General features: G+C 46.5%; 1 protein-coding gene across 1 annotated transcript; it reads right to left on the reverse strand.

The window, feature by feature from the left end:
- Positions 1 to 2,457: 2,457 nt before the first annotated feature.
- QDPR (quinoid dihydropteridine reductase) lies at positions 2,458 to 17,893 on the reverse strand. Its single transcript, XM_049789972.1, has 7 exons — positions 17,744 to 17,893; positions 13,949 to 14,041; positions 10,708 to 10,804; positions 9,872 to 10,012; positions 7,860 to 7,968; positions 6,727 to 6,810; positions 2,458 to 2,878 (listed from the first exon to the last, which is right to left on the reverse strand). Exons 1-7 carry the CDS (start codon positions 17,840 to 17,842, stop codon positions 2,773 to 2,775), a joined length of 729 nt encoding a protein of 242 aa, XP_049645929.1. The 5' UTR covers positions 17,843 to 17,893; the 3' UTR covers positions 2,458 to 2,772.
- Between the last annotated feature and the right edge of the window lie 4,542 nt (positions 17,894 to 22,435).

Below are 22,435 nucleotides of genomic sequence, written 5' to 3' on the forward strand. Positions count from 1 at the left end.
TTCCATCTTGGTGTGTACGTGCAAAATAGCAGCCCGCAGTTAATCGCAAAACTGCTGTCTGATTGGTCTGTTTGAAAGCACCCTGGCATGATATGAATGGTTGTTGCCAAGGTTCCTGTTCTGCCTTGTGCGCCCTGGATTGGTTGTTACCAGGGCCTTTGTTCTGCCTTACACGCCCCCAACAGATTGCTTATATACCCATGTCTGTGAGAAATAAATGCTTCTGACCATCTTTGTGTCACTAGTCATTATTAACCCTTCTTGCTTCCACAGGACCCTTCTTTTCCTCAGAAGAGTGCTCTCCACCCACACCGTTGTGCGACTACCTGTTGAGCAGAGCCTCAGCCGCTGGCCGGCTGTAGGCTCGGCCCTAGGGCCGGCTCCGGGAAACCGCAGATGTACACAGAATCTATTATGCTGAGTGAAATAAGTCAGAGAGAGAGAAAAACGCAGAATGGTCTCACTCATCTATGGGTTTTAAGAAAAATGAAAGACATTCTTGCAATAATAAATTTCAGACACAAAAGAGAAAAGAGCTGGAAGTTCCAGCTCACCTCAGGAAGCTCACCACAAAGAGTGATGAGTTTAGTTAGAGAAATAACTACATTTTGAACTGTCCTAATATTGAGAATGTATGAGGGAAATGTAGAGCCTGTTTAGGGTACAGGCGGGGGTTGGGTGGGGAGGAGGGAGATTTGGGACTTGGGTGATGGGAATGTTGCACTGGTGATGGGTGGTGTTCCTTTTATGACTGAAACCCAAACACAATCATGTATGTAATCAAGGTGTTTAAATAAAAAAAAAAAGTCAAAAAAAAAAATTTCTCTTTACCTGGAAAATCTCAGCACCAAATTAAAGACACTTAAAACTATTTTTTTTCTGTCTTTAAAATTCCCTTTAAGTTCCTGTATTTTTGGAACTTAAATATTTTGTACTTATCTCTAAAAGAGACTTGAACACTTGTTTGACTTTTATCTCAGAATTTACATAGAAAAGGTTTGGCTGAGATGTAGCATTGGGCTGTTGAAACTTTTACTAAGTATAAAAATCTGCATTTCTTTAGATATAGCCTCTTTCACCTGCTCCTTATACACAAAAACGTCTTCCTGCAGAAATATGAAAACTGAAAGGGAAACTTAGCTCCTTGCTAACTTCCAAAAATTTACATCTGAAGCTAGCTGGGTAGGATCTGCATTGAGATGTTAAAATTAACATTCTCCCTTCTAACTCAGGACTCGTACTTAATATAGTTCCTTTCACCAGAGCTGCATATCCCACTAGCCAGGTGGGATTGTTATGTAAAGCAAACAAGGCTAGTTTCTGTGTACTAGAAATCTGTGCTTTGTCAATCTGAAAATTCTTCTCATACCTGTGACTGGCAATTTACCTCATGGATACCTGTCCCCCAGATTAAAAAATTAGAACATTGTTCTCCCACAGATTTGTATGGTCTCTCATTTCTTCGTATCTCACCGTTTGTGTCACCCATTCTCAAGGGAACTCAAAGAAGTTCTGTAATGCAACTGAATGCAAAAAGCTAGCCTGTGGCATAATGGGAAGAGTGATCATCAGCTAAGTCATTAAGACCCTCAAAAGCAAGAAAAACATAGTAAAGGGCGAAGGACTCTTGGCAAGACTGGAGTACTTGGCTGAGTCCTGGTTGATGCAGGAAACAGCCCGACATGGTGCAGGTTGGCTGAAGCCAGGAAGCATTCCCTCTCCAGAATGCCCTGGAGGCTCCCGGGGGACTTGTCTTTGGGGGAGCTGCTGAAGCTTCATAGGAAACTGCCCATGTAGATGCCTCTGGATGCACCCCCTTTCTGGGGTAGCCATGTGACAGAAAAAATCTGGAAGCAACCCTTTCTCATATAGGTTCCTTCCACCAACTCTTCATTGGCACAAGATTTAAGTCATGTCAAGGGGCCTCCATCACCCCTAGTTCCTGGGGAGCCCCAAAGACATGGAGCTTTGTCCCTGTGTGCAATGAATTTCTTTCAGAATTTTCTCAAGGGACGGGAGCTGGAACGCAGGAGCCTGGAAGAGGCCGTTTGATGAAAGAAGACGAAGCCAGAAACAAAGTGCATTTATTAAAAGAAAACCTGCACGTGGTTGGTTGCACACTTGGCAACTGCACAAAGATGCAGCAGGGCCCAGGGGATGTGGCTCACAGCACAGAGGAAGGATTAAGGCTTAACTTGGGGCCGCAGAAACTAAGACAGAAACATTCAAAAGGGACTCGGGTACCCACATGTTCCTGATGCGAATCATCTCGGGGTGACGGGCAAGGATGGGTAACAACCTCGAAGCCTATTCAGCAGAGGCCTTCGAAACTCTCAGGGACTAACTGGATGCACAGGACGGGGCAGCTGTTCCACCACTACCTCTCAAATCTTTTTGTTTTTCTTTGTTTTTGTTTTTGGACCACACTTGGCAGTGCTCAGGGGTTACTCCTGGCTCTGCGATCAGAAATCACTCCTGGCAGGCTCAGGGAACTATATGGGATGCCGGGGATAGAACCGGGGTTTATACCAGGTCAGCCACATGCAAATGCCCTATCACTGTGTTATCACTCCAGCCACCCCTGTCACATCTTTTATTACACACACACACATACACACACACACACACACACACACACACACACACACACACACACACACACACACGACACAGCTGAGAAATCTGGGACCAAGAACAGGGCCATGAGAATCAAGGGGACAGCTGCGGCCACATGGGTCACTCTTCCAGCAGGACTCTCAAAGAATGCAGAGCTCAAAAGTATGCTGGGGTCAGCTCTGTCTTTCCCTCCGAGGTGACCACCTGGATCAGGCTTCCCGAGCTGGGCCGGTTTTTCTCTGTGATCCAGTCATGGAAGGTTCTAGAATGAAGAAAGAGAAGCTTGGCCTTTTGAAAGCAAAACATGGGGCAGATGTTTATTTATAGCTATGCATCTGTGGCTGGGGGACTGACGGGCATGTGGGGGCACAACAGCTGTGAAAAGGTCTCAGGAACATGATCTGGGCTCCTTAGTCTGAAATCTGGGCCACAGGATATGCCAAGAAATCGTTTCATTCCTGTATTCAGGTCCTTCATAATGTCATGCTTTGATTTTTAAGGGATCACAAAAGGTTTGAGTTATTTTCTTCTATGAGTGAGCCCTCTGCATCAAACTACATACTTTGTTATGTTACTACCCTAGAAATGTAAGAAAGAGAAGAAATACATTTTTTTTTTCATTTTAGTGATATGGAGCACCTAGACTGTGCTAAGCAATGGAAATAAGATAAAAACAGAATTATCAAAATATGTCAGTGGGGCCAGAGAGATAGCATGGAGGTAGGGTGTTTGCCTTGCATGCAGAAGGACAGTGGTTCAAATCCCATAATCCCAGAATGTCCCCTGAGCCTGACAGGAACGATTTCTGAGTGTAGAGCCAGGAGTAACCGCTGAGCACTGACAGGTGTGACCCAAAACCCAAAAGAAACTAAAAAAGTCAAGTGCAGATATGAGGGTCCCTGCTTGAAGGCATGGAAACCTCTAAGAACACTCCAAAAAGAGGGGCCGAAGTGGTGATGCAAGTAGTAGGGCATTTGCCTTGCACGTAGCTGACCAGGACAGACATGGGTTCAATCCCAGCATCCCATATGGTTCCCCAAGCCAGGAACAATTTTTGAGCGCATAGCCAGGAGTAGCCCCTGAGCATCACCGGGTGTGGCCCAAAAACCAAAAAACAAAACAAAAAAAAAAGAGCACCCCAATAGAAAAAGGTGAATTTTACTAAGATAGCACCAAAGATTAAAAACAAAATATCTCAGGGGCTGGAGTAGTGGCGCAAGGAGTAAGGCATCTGCCTTGCCCATGCTAGCCTAGGACAGACCGTGGTTCGATCCCCTGGCATCCCATATGGTCCCCCAAGCCAGAAGTGACTTCTGAGTGCATAGCCAGGAGTAACCCCTGAGCATCTCCTCACCCCAAAATAGTGCAGTTTAAAACAGTTCAGATCTCCCTCACCATCCCCTCATCCCCACACACACACTGCCATCATCCCATCAGAAAGACAGACAGCCCAGTTCCTCCATTAAGCTCCATAAGGAAAGAATGGTGCCAATACTTCCCCCCAGGGAGCCTAGTCCAGTCTACTCTCTCTGTGGCATTCTCAGATCGAATGAGATCTATGATCTCAGGAGATCAAACAGATTCCCCTTTCTGCATGAATTAACACCAACACCAGCCCAACACCCCGCCCTCCCTACACCCTCCAACAGAAACAGCCTGGCCCAGTGACTTAATCCTTTCAAACTTCCAAGCCACCCCATTTGCTTCCAATCTATAAATCCTGGACCGCACAACCACACATGGCCACGCCAAGCCTAAGTATTTTTTTGTTTGTTTGTTTTTGAGCCACACCTGGTGACACTCAGGGGTTACTCCTGGCTGTGCAGTCAAAAATGGCTCCTGACTTGAGGGACCATATGGGAGGCTGGGGGTCAAACCACAGTCCATCCTGGATTAGTCATGTGCAAGGTAAATACCCTACCACTGTGCTTGGCTCCAGACCCTCAGTATGTTCTAGTAGTGGCAGCCCAGTAGTAACCCAGGAAATCTGATGGGAAGGTTCCATAGAAATCACCCAAGCTCAGTCAGCCCAAACAGTAGCACAGAAGCTCACAGCCCAGTCGATTCTTCTTTGGTTTTGCTTTGTTTTCTTTTGTTTGCTTATATTTTGGGCCACACCTGGTGACACTCGGGGGTTACTCCTGGTTCTGTGCTCAGAAATTGCTCCTGGCTTGGGGGACCATATGGGATACCAGGGATCAAACCTGCATCCATCTTGGGTCAGCTATGTGTAAGGCAAACGCCCTACCGCTGTGCTACCACTCTGGCCCCAGTCCCACCGATTCTTACACACTGACTTTAGTATGACCAAGGAGAGAAAGAACAATCATTTCAAACGGACCCATGTTAATCTAAGCTTTGATTGTTCCATTTGCCTTTGAGTTGTAATGAATGAGCTGAAGTAAATTTGTGCCTGCGAGGGGGCAGGCTAGCTAGGGTGGTGGTTGAGAATCTGGGGACACACGGGTCACACTGGTGATGGGCTTGGTGGTGGGCCATTTAATGCCTGGAATGACTGCATTAGAAACAGCTTGGTAGATCATGGGACATAAAAAAGTAGAAGGGGTAAGGAAAAAAATCCATGCAGATGTGAACATGGTTCCAAAAGTCTGACTTCTTGCACAATTTCGGCCTTTTCTTTTGTTGCAGTGCCAGCATGAAGCATGACATTCAGCCAGGGCAGAACTGAAAGCTGGCATAGAGGATGCTGCCCCATCATGCTGGAGTTTGGTCCTGGCTCTACTGTGTGACCCCAGATAAGTTACTCAGACCCACCCTAGCTCTCCTGTCTCCGGGCCATAAATTAACGATGACAGCAATTTTGTCACAGACTTGCCCAGAGAGTCAAATGCCAGCTTAAATACTTTTTCTGAGCATAACAATCCCTCAATCTTTCTACTTAAATGAGATCTGATCTCAGGCAAGAGGTCCCCAAAAGTGACACAGCTCAGGGGCCTGAGCAAGTTAAGGTACTTGTTTTGCAGCAGTCAATCAGGTTTGATTCCTGAGAACAGAGTAAGCCCTAACACTGTCAGGGCTGACCCACAGACAAAAATCAAAAATCAAAATGCTCATACAAGCTGCCAACACAGTGATGAGGTCGCCACCTACTGGGGTGGGCAGGGATGGCATCTCATTCATGGTGTCCCACACTGGGTCTTGGGCAGGCGCTTCCATGCAGGGGTCTGGGGTCCTGCAATCCAGGCAAACTCCAAGCTCAAATTCTTAAGGGTTGGCTGACATGCTGGGAGCACAGGATGCTTTCCGGGGGCTGGGCTCAGCATGAGTTCAGATCAGATGTTCTCCTCAACCAGTCCCCCTCCCTCATTAGCTAAGATCATGACATTACCAGGAGGTGAGCTTAATTTATAGAATCATGGGCCTCTCCATGGACTGTACCAGCTGCCTGGCACAGGAGACCATATGCACTCCTTCCTTCTCACAGATAAGATGAATCCCACACAGACAAAACACTGAGGCCAAGGCGGGTAGCAGTAAATGTTCTCAGAAGAGAGGGTTGGGGGAGAAGGGAGGTCAGATCCCTGCCATATCAAATGAGAGAGAGAGAGAGAGAGAGAGAGAGAGAGGAGAGGTAGAGGAGAGAAAGAAAGGAGAGAGAGGGAAGAAAGAGAGATAAGGGAAAAAGATAGGGAGGAAGAAAGAGAAGAGAGAGAAGGGGAAGAGAGAAGGAGACGGAAGAGAGAAAGGAGAGAGGGGAAAGGAAAGAGGGAAAAGGAGGAGAGAGGAGATGAAAGGGGAAGAGGAGAGAGATAGATTTGAAGGTTAGAGGAAGCAGAGGGGGAACAGAAATCAGATGAGTGGGCAAGAAGATAATGAGATAGGACAGTGATGGAGAACAGGAAGTGGAAGGTGATGGGCAATAGGAAGAAGACGGGGATAGGAAGCTGGTGAGGAACAGGAAGTAGATCGAGCAGGAAGTAGATGAAGAACAGGAAGAGGATTGAGAGGCATGAAGTAGATGGGAAAGAGGAAACAGATGAGGAAAAGGAAGTGGAAGGAGACAGGAAGTAGATGGGGAACAGGAAGTAGATCAAACTCAGGGAGAAGAGGGGGCACAGGAAGGTCAGCCAGGTGATGTTTGATACTTACTCCACTAGAAACTCCAAGGGGGTCCAGGAGCTGAAGTCAGCCTCAGGCATGGACTTTCGGTTCATGGGGGTATCCAGGGTAACTCTGTGGGTTTTAAGGGACCAAGCAAGAGCATTAGGGGGACCTCCCCATTTACAAGAAATGGCACCAACGAGGACATATCTGAGGGACTGGGAAGCAAAGATCCTCGAAGTGACCAGGTCCCTCCCGTCTTGCAGATGGAATGAAGAGTCATTCACCTTTGATTTTCAAGAGTCCCTTTTGGGGGCAGGTTGGGGGTGAAAGCAGGTCAAGCCATGCTTTGCACACTGCATGCAGGAGATCCTAGTTGGAGCCCTGGCACCACATGGTATCCCAAACATCACCACTAGCAATCCCGAAACAAAGCTGAACAGAGGCCCAGCAGAACAATAGGTGGGGTCAAATAAATTAGTAAAAACTGAAAGTGCTTCCCACCCCCTCAAAAAAAATTAAAAATTACTACCTGCCCCTGCCAGGCCCACTCCCCACTTCCAGCCAATCTCAAAGATGGTTTTAGTGAAAGTGAAATATTTGCTACATGCACGCTAAGATTTTTCAAGTGTGATAATACCATTCCTTTAAACATGGGAGAAAGCCAGCAATGAGGCAAGGAAAGCCTGGAGTTCTAGAACATTCGGGGAAATAATTCAAGACAGCCATGGAAGCAGGTGCGAAGAGTTAAGAATAGGACAGGCCCCAACCCCAGGTGGATCTTTCTACTCCGAAGCAACTGCTCCTTGGGGCTGCCCCCAGAGACCCCCATTCTCTCCCCAGTATGGTCTCCTATGACTTGAGGGATATTAAGACCAGAAACACCAACAACTGTCAAGAGTCAGCAGAGGGCAGGGCTGGGGAAGGTGCTTGTCTTGCATACAAGGACCCGGGTTCCATTTCCGGCATCCCATATGGTCCCTAAAGCCTCACCTAGAGTGATCCCTGAGCGCAGAGCCAAGAGTAAGACCTGAGCACTGCTGTGTATGACCCCTCCTTCCCCCGCAAATAAATAATCTAAGAAGGGGGGAAAGAGGGTTGCACAGAGGGGGAAAAAAAATGAGGAAGAGGATGAAAAGGGAGCAGAGGGCACCCTGAGCCAAGGAGGTGGCTGCACTCACGGGAGCAGAGCTATGGCAGCGGCGCCGGCTGGCATCCCGCTGTTGGTCCCTGCCAGGCTCTGGCACAGTTGGTGCACGGCGCCCTTGGCCATGCCGTAGCCGATCATCCCTGTCGGAGGGGGAGGAAAAGGGCTGAATGAACTCTGGCTCCACTATGGGAGGTGGACCTGCATTTATTTGGGGAAATGCATTAATGTGATACCCCCAATATAAAAACATATTCATCCGATTGTCACCCTTGACCCCTAAGTGATTAGGGCAGAAACAAACATGCCACCCCCCCCAGCCGTGACAGCATGACAGGAAGTGGGTGGCCCTCTCCTATCCATAGCAACCTACCCCCCAGAGAGGCTCCCCAACTGCCTGTATCGTAGCCCTCAAAATGAAGGGTTGCTTGCTGCCAGGGCCTCACTTTGCCAGCACCCACTATTGCTTCTTCGCAGGCTGGCAGGAAACAATTTAAATAGCAGTTAAGGGACCAAAGCAATAGCACAGTGGTAGGGCATTTGTCTTGCATGCAGCTGACCCCAGGATGGACCTGGGTTCGACTCCTGGCATCCCATATGGTCTCTTGAGCCTGCCAGGAGTGACTTCTGAGAGCAGAGCCAGAAGTAATCCCTGAGCACCACCAGGTGAGACCCTCCCCCCCCAAAAAAAACAAAATAAAGTAGATAAATAAATAAAAAATAAACAGTAGGGTCCAGAGAGATAGCACAGTGATAGGGCGTTTGCCTTGCATGCGGCCGACCCTGGACTGACCCAGGTTCGATTCCCAGCATCCCACATGGTCCCCCAAACATGCCAAGAACAATTTCTGAGGCCACTAAGAGTGATCCAAAAGCATAAACAAGCAAACAGCATTTCTGGGTGGTTCTGGGTCATAGTACAACCAAGCACTCAGAAAAACTGCCCAGAAAAAAACCTGAGCTGGGAGCAGAGCGATGACCAGGGGGAGAGTGTTTGCCTTGCAGCGGCCAATCCAGGTTCAATCCCCGGCATCCTATCTGGTCCCCCAAGCCTGCCAGGAGTGATATCTGAGTGCAGAGCCAGGAGCAAAAACTAAAAACTAAAATAAATCCTCATTCCAGGCTTATCTGGCTCCTCCTTCTGTGCTGTGGGCCGAAGTATCAAACCCATTTCGCTGATTCAAAGGAACTGGCCTGGGCAGCTCATTCATGGAGCCCCAGGCCTATCAGCCTCACTCACTTCCCCAGGAGAGTTTTTTCATTCCATTCAAACAGAGCAGGGAAATTAGAAACCAGCAGGCAACAAGCCCAATGGCTCACGCTCTAGAACCCAGCATTCTGTGAGTCAGGGGCTCATGTGTAGAAGAACAGGAAAAAAATCTGCACTTCAAGGCCAGGGAAGCAGCTCAAGGTGGGCACGGGGGCCTTCCATGTCCAAGGTCGTGGGTTTAATCCCCCACACTGGGCACTTGGTTCAGAGCACAATTCCCAGTGCCTCACCACAGAAGAGTCACTGTCACTGTGTCTGATTTGTCTACCTGCTTGTTTGGGGGTCACATCCAGGCATTCTCAGGGCTGATTCCTAGCAGGGCTTAGGGGAACATCAAGGATGCCAGGAATCAGGTCAGCCATGTTCAAGTTAGGGACCTATCCACTATACTATCTCTGCGGCCCTCATCCCTGTTCGATGATAAAGGGAACTGTAGAGAATTGGCCAGAAAACAAGCAAGTCTACACAAACAGGTAAAGAATCTGTTTCTTTCATCCATGCCACTTCCCTTTGGGGAAACACAGCAGGGAGGCCAGACCCGTCTACCCTAACAGTGTTCCTTCGTGGGCAGAGAAGCCAGATGGTCACACTGACCCACACTGATCAGGCACTAGGAAGGGGGACCAATCAACTTTCGCCTCAGACCCCAAAGATACAGCTAAGCCCCCCATATGCAAAACTACTTCCGGGGTTTTGCTGGCCGCACAAATGGAAAATGGCAGCTGGCCAGGGAGATAGGACAAAGTCCATGTCCCACAGGGGCCATGCAGACTCACCAGGGGTCCCATCTAGGGCAGCCTTGGCTCCAGCCAAGGTCAGGAGGCCTCCGTCCTTGAGATGCTTGGTGGCCAAGTGGCTGGAGATGGTGGATGTCCAGATGCTCTGCTTCCACATCAAGTCACAGTTCTTAAAGAGAGCTGAGCGAGTAAGAGGGGGGAGAGAGAGAGAGAAAGAGAGAAAGAGGGGGGGGACAAGGGGTAAGACTCTGGCCTGGCACACATCAGGATCTGGTTCGAATCCCAGTACCCCATAGGGTCCCAAACAGAGCCCCAGCAAGAGTAATCCCTAAGTGCAGAGGCAGGAGTTATGTCCAGAGCACTCCTGGTTATGTCCAGACAGACAGATAGGCAAAGGAAGCCTATGGGCTATGCATGGGTTTGAATCCATGCTAAGCGACCAGGAGTCTCCTCCTCCTTCCTTGTTCAACTGTTGACATTTTAGCCCAGAAATGAGGATTGTCACACAGCATTTGGAGCCAGAGTGATAGTACAATGGATAAGGCACTCACTATGCACAAAGCCAACCCGGGTTCAATCCCCAGCATCCCATACACCATTGCTGGGTGTAGCCTTCCCCAAAAAAGAAATGAGGGCTGTGAAGAGATAGTGGACCCTCATCGTACTCGGGGGTCCACGTGGTACCAAAGACATGACCCTGACCCCTGACTCTCTCTTACCTGTTAATCAGGATGCTGACACCCACTCCCCACCTCCCAGAGTTACCAGGAGGCGACTGCAAGACCGTGGCTGGCAAGACATGTGCACCACCAAGGTCTGTGTCTGTTGCTTGGAGCATAGAGCAAGAGAAAGGAGAAAAGTGGAGAAAGACTCACATTTGGACTTGGCATTTCCGCCGGCCCAGCCTCCAGCCACACACAGGATGGCATCCACCTTCTCTTCTCCCAGGAGCTTGCCCACCTCAGCTGTCACCTGGAACAGAAGGGGCAGAGATGCAGGTGAACCCCACAAGCTGAGCCTTTACTGATATCCGGCTATAACCCCACTAATTTTTCTTATATTTAGGAGATCATACCCAGTGGTGCTCAGGGTTTATTCCAGGATCTGCACTCGGAAATCATTCCTTGCAGTGTTCAGCTCAGCTCACCAGGGTTGAAATCTTGATGGGCCGCATGCAAGGCAAACGCCCAATCTGCCTATCTGTCTACAGTTCAGCCCAAGTTTAGGATGCAGCACATGCAAAAGTGCTAGTCGGTTCAGTCCCCAGAACGCAAGGCAGAGTTGCTAACTACAACCCCCAAAAGAACGTCTTTTTTTGTTTTGTTTTGTTTTTTGTTTTGGGGCCACACCCAGCGCAGTGCTCAGGGTTTATTCCTAGCTCAATGCTCAGAAATTGCTCCTGGCAGGCTCAGGGAACCATATGGGATGCCAGGGATCAAACCCAGGACCATCCCAGATTGTCTGCTTGCATGCGCTGTGCTATCGCTCCAGCCCCTTTATTTTTATTTTTAAAGAGATATTAAAGGACCAAAGAGATGGTACAGCAGGGAAGACACTTGTCTTGCACATGGCCAGCTGCTCAGATTCAATCCCCAGATCCCCATCTGTTTCCCAAACCCTACCAGGAATGACCTCTCAGCACAGAGCCAGGAGAAAGTCTTGAGCACCCCTTGTGCTCAAAAAATAAATAGCAATGAAATTGAATAAAATGTCAAAAATGGCGGGCCTGGGAGTTTTATTTGAATTCTCTGCTTCTGCTGATTAAAATGTTTCATTGTGTTGGGGTTAAAGGGATGAGGTTAGGGATTAGGGCACCTTCCTCACATGCCCAAGGCCCGTTTCAGCTCGAAGACCCATGCACCCCAACTCCCAAGCTACCAGATTTAGCCCTATGGAGCATGCCGAGGAGTCTGAGAAGCATCAAACAGCAGACCCAGACACTCAATCATCAGATCACCCAACCAACTAAGCACCACCATCAACAGTAAACAAAACAAAAAACAACAACAAAATCAACAAGAATCCTCCCCTTTAAACTGTGCTCTCTGCCCTGTTCATTGGAGAAACTGAGTCACTCTAACCTCCACCCTTCACTGTCAGTACACATCCTGCCCAGGGTACCAACTTGAAGTGTTTGGAGATTAAGTTTCCTCTTCATTAAGCAAAAACCATCTGTTGAGTTGTTCTGTCCAGTGAAGAAGTAGGTGAGATGTGAGGAAGAATGGGAGACCTTAAAATGTCAACTGATAATAATTAACTCACAGGGAATGCAAGATGTGCTTGAGGCACTGGAGCAATAGTGCAGTGGGGAGGGTACGGCCTTGCAGGCAGCCAAACTGGTTCAATCCCCAGCACCCCACATGGTCCCCGGAACCTGCCAGGAGAGATTTTGAGTGCAGAGCCAGGAGTAAGCCTAGAGCACCTCCAGGGATGGCCCCAAAACAAAAACAAAAGAAATAAAAAATTTAAAAAACAAACAAACAAAAAAAAAAAAACCTTAATCCCTGGGTCAGATGTTAGCTCTCCAGAAAATGCTGAAAATTAAGCATCTTAGCCAGAGTTAGGTCAACGCCAAAGCAAGTTTCTACCCCCATCACACTGATAGTGCCAACATTAACTGCACAGGGCGAGCATCCCATAATAGAGGGCTGTCTTGTCTCTCCTGCAGAGGCTTCCAGCTGGCTCCATTTCTCAAGGTGGGATATAAATCTGTGTGTTTTTCCTTCCTCCATCTCCGTATGTGTATATGAGCTCCACCCCCACAAAATTCAATTGGGTTCACTCCTGATCATCTGGCAGGTATAAATTAGATTATCTAAACAGCTAAAGAAGAACTGAAGGCCTAGGAGACATTTCCCTCTCCCAAAAGGAAAAAGAGAAAAATGCCAGGCTGGAGTGGGTAGAGAGACTGCCTTGCACAAGGCCAACCTTGTTGGTGTTCTATCGTCAACATCCCTAGATGGTCCCAAGTAATCCCTGAGTGCAGAGCCACGAGTAAGCTCTAAGAACTGCAGGGTGTTACCCAAAAACATTTTTTTAAAAAAAGAGTAGAAAACTGCTAGGATGAATTATTAATCCCTGGTACTATATATGGCCCCTCAAGCTCCACCAGGAGTGATTTCTGGATGCAAAGCTTAAAGGAAGTCCTAAGCTCCTCCAGGTATGTCCCAAAATAATACAGGGGGGAGAAAATGTTGCCTAAACTAGAGCAGAAAATAAGAAACTACTAAAAGTAAGGCAGTAGGTGGGACATCCTGAGCATTATATGATGCTGAGATAAAGTCATAACATGAGCATAAAATGTCAATACCATGCAAACACATGAACTACAATAAGTTTTTAAAAATCATGCACAATTCATAAATGAAAAAGGAAATGTATGTCAACACAAGTTAAACTTTGTTTCTTTACACTTGGTGTTCAGGGACTGTGGGGCTCCTGGATAGTATCCAGGCACTCAGGGGTTACTCCTGGTTCTGTGCTCAGATATTGCTCCTTGCAGGCTCGGGGAACCATATGGGATGCCGGGGATCGAACCCAGGTCCATCCAGTGTTTGTTGTGTGTAAGGCCAACGCCCTACCGCTGTGCTACCACTCTGGTCCCTAAGTTTTTCTCATTCCATTTGCCTTTGAATTGTAAGAAGCAATGGGAAGTTGTGCCTGCAGGGAGGCTGGTTATGGTGGTAGGTGGGAGATTGGGGACACTGGTGAAGGGAAGGTCACACCGGTGATGGTGGGGTTGGTACTGGAACATTTCATGCCTGAAACGAATATACTATAAACAACTTGCTAGATCATGGTGTTAAAATTAGAAATATTAAAATAAATGTTAAGTTATTCGGGGAGGCATCAAATATAAAACACGGGATAATCTCTACTTGTCAAATCAGTACCACACGGTGCGCAGGGAAAAGTCAAGAAAGAAAATGAGCCCAAGAGGAGCAACAGAAAACCAAAAATGGGTTATAGGTTATTCACCTCGTCCTGTTTTGAGGGCTTTAGGGGATTTTTTCCCCAAACTTTCCTCACTGGGTAAATACTAAGAGAAAAGATCCCTGCAGCGGGAGGACTGCAGGGTTCGGGACCGGGGAACTAAGGGGGTTAGATGTGAGTCACCTGGTCTGCCTGTTCCGTGAACGAGTCGGTCATTTTCACCACGACACTTGCACTGGCCTCTTCATTCTCCACCACGTCGATGCTAGCCACCCACTGGAGAGGAGGAGAAAGCATTTTAGACAAGAGCCAAGACACTGAGAAGTCTTCAAAGCTCCATACCCAGAAACCAGACTCAGAAGGGAGCCATGAAAACACATCAAGGAGCCGGAGACCGAGTATTTCAGCCTCTGCAGGTCTGGACCACAGAGTATTGTTATTCCAGAAAAAGGAAGCAAGAAAAGGAGCAGGAGAAAGATCGAGGCAGGCCCCATTCAAACTTATAACACTGGAGTCAGAATGACACAGAGATTAGCAGGAATGAAGCAAGGATGTTAGTGCAAATGAAAAATGGATTTTTTTTGAACTTGGTTTATTGATTGATTGATTGGTTTTTGGGCCACACCCAGCAGCTCTCAGGGGTTACTCCTGGCTCTGCAATCAGAAATCACCCCTGGCAGGCTAGAAGTACCATATAGGATGCTGGGAATCGAACTGGGTCCCTCCCAGGTGGTCGCATGCAAAGCAAATGCCCTACTGCTGTGCTATCTCTCCAGCCCCGAAAAATGGATGTTAAGAGGAATGAAACTGTGGGAGTGAGTTTTCACAAGCCACAACACATTCTTTTTATTTTCTTCAGTTTTTGGATCATACCCAGAAATGCTCAGGGCTTACTCCTGGCTCTGTGCTCAGGGATCACCCCTGGCAGAACTCAGGGAATCGTAAGGGATGCAAAGAATCAAACCCAGATTGACTTCATGCAAGGCAAATGCCCTTCCTGCTGGACTATAGTTCCAGCGCAGAGAGGGTGTTTTTTTTTTTATGGGGGTGGGGTGAGCATACCCAACGTTCAAGGTTTACTCCTGGCTCTGTGCCCCAAAATTAACTCCTGGTGGACTCTGGGGATCAATTGGGAAGCCGGGAATCAAACCCAATTGGCCACTTGCAAGGCAAACAAACGTACTACCACCTGTGCTATTGCTCCAGACCCCCTACGTGTTTCTTTTTGGCCAGTAATTTGGTGGATTACTAGGGTCTCTGCTAGGACCATTTATCAACTATGAAAAAGAGGAGCTGCCCTGTCCCAACTTTGATCCAGTGGTCCCGTTAGTATCTACTATAGCCTATTAGAAAGCTGTGTTTGTCCCCTGGACTGGGCACCTCCACCCCCCAGGGCCAGTAGGGGCCAAGTCTGACTTGGCAGAATGTGGGAATCAGGGTGACCTTTGACTGACTTTCCTGGTCTCCCTCCAGGGAGTTCTAGAAGCAACCATGCTTTGTCTGATGTCCCTGGAGACAGTTACATACAGTTTAGCTGTGCTCTTTGTTTTCAGTTTTCCCAGTTTTTGTGTTTGGACCACACCCAGCCTTGTCCAAAAGAAATAAATATAAATAAACACTTAGGAGGCCGAGCAATAGCATAGAGGGTAGGGCATTTGCCTTGCATGTGGCCCACCCAGATACGATCCCCAGCATCCCATATGGGCGCCCCCCCCCCAAAGCCGGCCAGGAGTGATTTATGAGTGCAGAGCCAACAATAATCTCTGAATGCAGTCAGGTAGGGCCCCCAAGAAAATAAATAAGTAAATAAATAAATGATCTAAGATCCATAACTGTAACCAGAGGTAAGGAAGAAAGGGGACCAGGAGGGGTTGGGATATAAGTAAGAAAATGGGGTCCACAGAAAGGTAAGTCACACTTTCATTGGTGAACTTAGAATAAAGTTTACAGGTGCTGACTAATAATAAGGAGTAACAAAAACTTTGATAATGTAATGATGCAAAGTGCTTCACTAAAAAAGGAGAAAATAAATAAATTGTTTAAAAAACACTTCAAGCATTGAAAACATGAACATTCGTGAGAAGAGCGTACAGGTCAGGTCCTTGAGAGAAGAGCCACAAATCACCATGTTCTGGGTCAGGGGACACGGGATGGCAGGAAGGTAGGGGGAGGGATGGAGTTCTGGGATGCTGACCTGGAAAAAAAATAAACCCTGTCCCCTCACCATGTTGCTATGATCCTAAAGGCCCCCATTGAACTTTGAGCAGCGGCAGCTGCAGGCAGGAGGCTCAGAGCAGCTTCTCCCCCACTTCCTGCCCCCCTGCAATGCCAGCTGGGCACCAGGTCCAGGGCTTGGGCCAGCTGGGGGCCCTGATAGCTGATCTCACTTGAGCCCCACTTTGCAAAACAAAAAGCCAACAGACTCTGGAGAACACGGGGCTGACCTGGCACCTGACTTTCTGGGGTTTGGTCCCCAGGTCCTCCTATGAGCACAGTCAGGTAAAACCTCCCAAAAAGAGGGGTAGGGGGGGGATAAAGTCCAAATAAAGAAGGGGTCCACAGTAAAAGTAAAAAAAAAGGGGTCCAAAATAAAAGTCCAAATAAAAAAGGGGATCAAAATAAAAGTCCCAATTTAAAATATATATACATATTAAGCAAATAAAATTAGAATGAAAATGCAAGTAATTTTACACCTCAATAAAGATGCATATAAAATATTACAGTATTGTCTCGTTTTAAAAATACTTTCTCAGCATTGACTTGTCACTGTAATCTATGAATTTTAACTGCAAGATCTTAGTAAAATAAATTATAATATGCTTTATTATTTCTTTTTAAAAGGAGCTAATGGAAAGGGCATGGTGCTGTCCTAAAAGCCCCCTCTGAAACTGGGTCAGACTTTGCAAGTGCCAAGTCCCCATGGACCCCCTTCACTGAACACATAGGTTGTATCCAGGTTGAGCACAAAAAAAAAAAAAAACAGGAGCAAGAACCCCATTTTGCTAGAGGGGGAAAGGAGGGTCAGGGGCGTCCAGCAAGGAAGCCCATTGCAGACCCTCGCTCCTGCGCCTCTGCCTTCCGTCTAGAAAACGCTCTGGGGGAATGAATGAATGAATGAGTGAATGAATGAATGAATGAATGAAGTAAATAAGTAAATAAATCAAAACCCAAACCCTTATAAATAAAGTAAATAAGTAAATAAATCAAAACCCAAACTCTTATAAATAAAGTAAATAAGTAAATAAATCAAAACCCAAACCGTTGTAGGAGCCCAGGCCTCGCTCCGTCAGTGCAGGTGAATTCTGGAAAACTCTCCGGGGGAATAAATAAACACATACATACATACATACATACATACATACATACATACATAATAAATACATTCATAGATATATAAGTAAACAAATCAAAACCCAAACCCTTTCAGGAGCCTAGGCCTAACTCCCTTGGTGCAGGCGACTTCTGGAAAACTCTCCGGGGGAATCAATCAATCAATCAATCAATCAATAAATTCTGGAAAACTCTCCGGGGGAATAAATCAATCAATCAATCAATCAATAAATTCTGGAAAACTCTCCGGGGAAATAAATAAATAAATAAATAATAGATAAATAAAATACAAATTAAGACATGCATAAATATATAAGCAAATAAATCAAGCCCCAAACCCTCGCAGGAGTCCAGGCCCTGCCTAGGGGCGCACGGGGAGCTGCGGGTCCCCAGAAAGCCACGCTCAGCACCCCCAAACACACACCCAAAAGCACCCCCAAACACACACGCAAAACACCCCCAAACACACCCAAAAGCACCCCTAAACACACCCCCAAACACACACCCCCAAACACACACCCCCAAAGCACCCCAAACACATGCCCAAAGCATCCCAAAACACACCCCAAAGCACCCCCAAACACATACACACCCAAAACACCCCCCCACACCCACACACACCCCCCAAATTTGCGACTTCACCCTCACCCAGTTGCGCGCCCGGAAGGCCTGCACGCAGCGGGAGCCCAGCGCGCCCCGCCCGCCGTACACCAGCACCCGCCGCGCCTCGCCCGCCCGCGCCGCCATCCCGCACTGCACCCCAACTCCGCCCGGGGGGACTGCGGCTCCCGGGCCGCGAGCATGGACCAACAGCCCGCCCCGACCCGCCCCGCACGCCCAAGAGGGGCCCCGCGCCGGCCCGCCCAGCCCACGCCGCGCCCGTTGCTGCTCCCTAGCGAGCACCTGGGGACGGGCACCCCCGGGCCTGCAGGATGGACAGCCAGGGACAGACCGGCCAGGCTCACACAGTCAGAAAGAAGCAGCTTGCTCTCTCGGGAGCACTGGGTGGATCCAAATCAAAAAGTTGCACTGGTGATAGGGGGTGTCCTGTTTACAACTGAACCCCAACTACAACCAAGCTTGGAACCATGGTGCATAAAGATTTATATATTTTAAAAAAATGATCAGACCTAAAAACCCAACCCAAAGTCAGTGACAATTAAATCAAGAGACCCAAACGACAACAAGCTAGACACCTAAAGGGGCCTGTGACTCTAGAAGTCCCAGGGGCAAAGGGTGGATGGATGAAGGCTAGAAATTGATGGAGGGAGGTCAACCTTGGTGGTGGGGATGGCCCTAATTCACTGTCACTATGTGCCTGAAATATAACTGTAAAAGATTTGGCATTCACAATGGTCTCAATAAAAATTAAAAAAATACATACAAAGAAACTAAAGTGCAAAAAATATAAAGATTAGAAAAACAATATTTGTATTGGGTTTGTTTGGTAAGAGATTCACTGAGGTTCCAAGTTCAGGGTGTGAATATTGTCCAGTTCCAAATGACCAATTGGAAAAAATAGATTACGGATAGCTATACTGGTTACTTGATACATGAACCGAGAATTTTTATAGTGTTATTGGAAAAGGAAAAAAAAATATTCAGAACAGCTTTTACATACAAGAGTAGTAAAGATGAAGCAATGTTAGATACTTGGGAGGGTTTTAAGATCAGTGTCAGCTCCAATCCAAAGTCATGATAGTTGTTAGTGTTTGTGTCAGGATAGTTATTTTTCTAACTGTACTCATCACTTTTTGTGGTAAGCTTCATATCATGGGCCAGTCCTTCCAGCCCTCATCTTTATTGTCTGTGGGCTTTATTACAATAATGTCATTTATTTTTCTTAAAACCCAAGATATGTGAGACTATTCTGCATCTATCTCTCACCCTCTGTCTCATTTCACTCAACATAATAATTTCCATGTCCATCCATGTAGAGGAAAATTTCATGACTTCATTTTTCCTGACGACTGCATAGTATTCCATTGTGTATATATATGTACCACAGTTTCTTTAGCCACTTATTTATTGGCAGGCATCCAGGTAGTTTCCAGATTGCAGCTACTGTAAATAGAACTGCAATGAACATCGGTGTGCAGAGGGAGAAGATTGCTTCTTATGCAAGCATCCGGCCTGGGTGTTGTCTCCTTGAAGGAGGCAAATATCCATAGTTTTGTTCCCTTTTAAGTATTTCATGTTCCTTCCAGATTTCCTGGTAATCTTCATATTACATATTCTTCAATTCACTCACTACCTATATAAACAGATCCTGCCCCCTAGTAAAATGGTCTATTTGACCATCAGTCAGTAGTCCTTCTCATCTTTTCAGCTCTATGCAGTAGGTACCCTGTACAAGTGCCCTCTCTCTACCGCACGTTGCTTGGCAAAAACTACTAGATTTTTTTCTTTGGCCAGAGTAGGAAATTGGTATGCAGGGCTCAGTCACTCACAAGTTTCAGAAGTTGGAGAAAGATTGGAGCCAAAATGATAGCACAGTGGAAGCGCATTTGTTTGCCTTACATACTGCCGACCGGGATAGACTTAAGTTCAATCTCTGGTATCCCATATGGTCCTCTGAGCCTGCCAGGAGCAATTTCTGCGTGCAGAGCCAGGAGTAACCTCAGAGCGCCGCCAGATGTGCCCTCCAAAAAAAAAGAAGTTGGAGAAGGGTGTTTGGGTACTCTACAAACCAGAACAGAGGATCAAGGAGAGGGTCTGAAATTAAGCTGCTCAAATTTTACAGTGCTCGAACTCAGGGAGCCCCAGCATTACATACTCACACACAGCGAGACTTGGGGATCTCCATAGTCATGCCCCCCAGCAAGATTTTATAGGTTATGTATTACCAGTTTATGCACCTGTGAGGCATGCGTCTTAACCACTGTGTTTTCTCCAGTTCAAGAATTAGAATTTGAATTCTGTCCCTCAAAATAATTTTGATCTAGTAAGAACTTTGTGGAAATCGGTCTTTTCCCATGAAAGTGTTTTAAAATCAACTGCTTCTTTCTCCAAACACCAAAAGTTGACACAGTTCTATCATTTGGGGATAGATCTATGATTCAAAGGGCACTCTTTTAGAGCCAGGAGTAAACCCTGAGCACTGCCAGGTGTGGCCCCAAAACAAAAACAAACAAACCAAAAAAGAGCACTCGTTTTCCTTCTCAGGACAGGCCGAATTGTTCTAAGATTATAGGTCATAGATCTGTATGCCATGCCCTTTCCTAAGACTTGTGTGAGTTTATCAACAGAAAAAACACACTATTGCAACAAGGCTATTGGGTGAAGATGAGCTGATGTGTTTCAAAGAACTCAATACCAGCTCTGCACTGGCACTAGTTTTCTTTTTTAATAATAATAATATCTTTATTTAAGCACCTTGATTTCAAACATAATTGTAGTTGGGTTTCAGTCATAAAAAGAACATCCCCCCTTCACCAGTGCAACCTTCCTACCACCAATACCTTCTCACCCACTCCCCGCCTGTATTTGAGACAGGCATTCTCGCTCATTAACATTGTCATGATAGCTAGTATAGCCATCTCTCTAACTGCACTCATCACTCTTTGTGGTGAGCTTCAGACCATGAGTCAGTCCTTCCAGCCCTCATCTCTATTGTCTTTGGGCATTATTATAATAATGTCTTTTATTTTTATTAAAACCCATCAATGAATGAGACTATTCTGCGTCTATCTCTCTCCCTCTGACTTATTTTACTTAGCATAATAGATTCCATGTACATTCACGTAAAGGAAAATTTCATGACTTTATCTCTCCTGAATGCTGCATAATATTCCATTGTGTATATGTACCACAGTTTCTTTAGCCATTCATCTATTGAAGGGTATCTTGATTGTTTCTAGAGTCTGGCTATTGTAAGTAGCACTGCAATGAATATAGGTGTGAGGAAGGGATTTTTGTATTGCATTTTTTGGTTTCCTAGGGTATATCTCTAGGAGTGGTAGAGCTGGATCCTATGGGAGCTCAATTTCCAGGTTTTTGAGGAATCTCCATATTTTTTCCATGAAGGCGGGACTAGACAGCATTCCCACCAGCAGTGAATGAGAGTTCCTTTCTCCCCACATCCCCGCCAACACTGTTTATCTTGTTCTTTGTGATGTGCTGGCACTAGTTTTCTCATGAGGAAAAGTCTAGAAAACTAAAAGCCCTGCCCACCAGTCTTGCAGCAGCGCTAGGGATATGCATCTTCTGATAACATTTTGTGTGCTTGGAGGACCCCAGCCTAAGTGTTCTGAGACATTTTCTTTATTTTCATTGTGCAGAGGGAATCTGGGTTACACAGAAGGAACCAGACATTTCCACATAATGTCCCTTTGCCCTTTTCCAGGGGAGATTCCTGAACTTTCCTTGGCTTACACAGCTGCATCAGAACACCTCTAAGCCTTCTGTGCCCAAAATAGGGACTCTTTCTGGGCCCACATTTTGTGCTCCTGCCCAAATGCATTCCCCAAAGCTATTGACTTTTGATACTGGCTCTCACCAGTATCACAGGACACTAAGTTGACATCCAACAGCAGAGCAAATGACAAATAAAAAGTGCCACTATACATGATAGGATAGAAATTAGGAAATAATTTATTCCTAATGCCCAGATCCATCTTCACTACTGGAAGAGATAAAATTCCCCAGCAAAGGGACTGGAGCGGTGGTGCAGCAGTAAGGCATTTGCCTTGCACGTGGCTGACCTAGGATGGACCACGATTAGATCTCTCGGCATCCCATATGGTTCCCCAAGCCAGGAGCAATTTCTGAGTGCATAGGCAGGAGTAACCCCTGAATGTCACAGGTGTAGCCCCCCCAAAAACAAACAAACAAACAAAAATTACCCAGTAAGGTGATTATTTGCCAATCTGTTGAAAAAAAGAACCCCCCTCCTCCATTTCAGGGATACAAAAAGCAGGGAAGAAGGAGAAAAAAACGTAAGTGGACTGATTTGGTAGTAAATTCAGGCTACATAGAAACCCTTGTTTCTACATTTCAATTCAAAGTCTAGCAAACAGAGGTCATTTGTTGGTAAGAATGACCAATTCGGTGATTTTGACAGTGGTGACATTTCAGAGAAAGAAATGTGTGGGCACATAGTAGAAATGCAACGTCCATTCCTTGTTGGCAATAGTCAATGCTCTATCATTCCATTTTTTGTTTCCTTTCTACCAGGTGCATTTTGGAAGGGGAAACAGTTTGTGTCAGATCTATCCGATTTTGCTTGTTCCTGACTTCCTGGTGGTAAGGAAGTCCCACCAGGGTTATTAAAACACTTGAACCATGGGACAATTAAAAGCCCTGCTGAAACCTTAGTGCAGTAAGAGAGATAGAATTACT

Source organism: Suncus etruscus, chromosome 16 (genome assembly GCF_024139225.1).
Source record: "Suncus etruscus isolate mSunEtr1 chromosome 16, mSunEtr1.pri.cur, whole genome shotgun sequence".
NCBI classification, from domain to species: Eukaryota; Metazoa; Chordata; class Mammalia; order Eulipotyphla; family Soricidae; genus Suncus; species Suncus etruscus.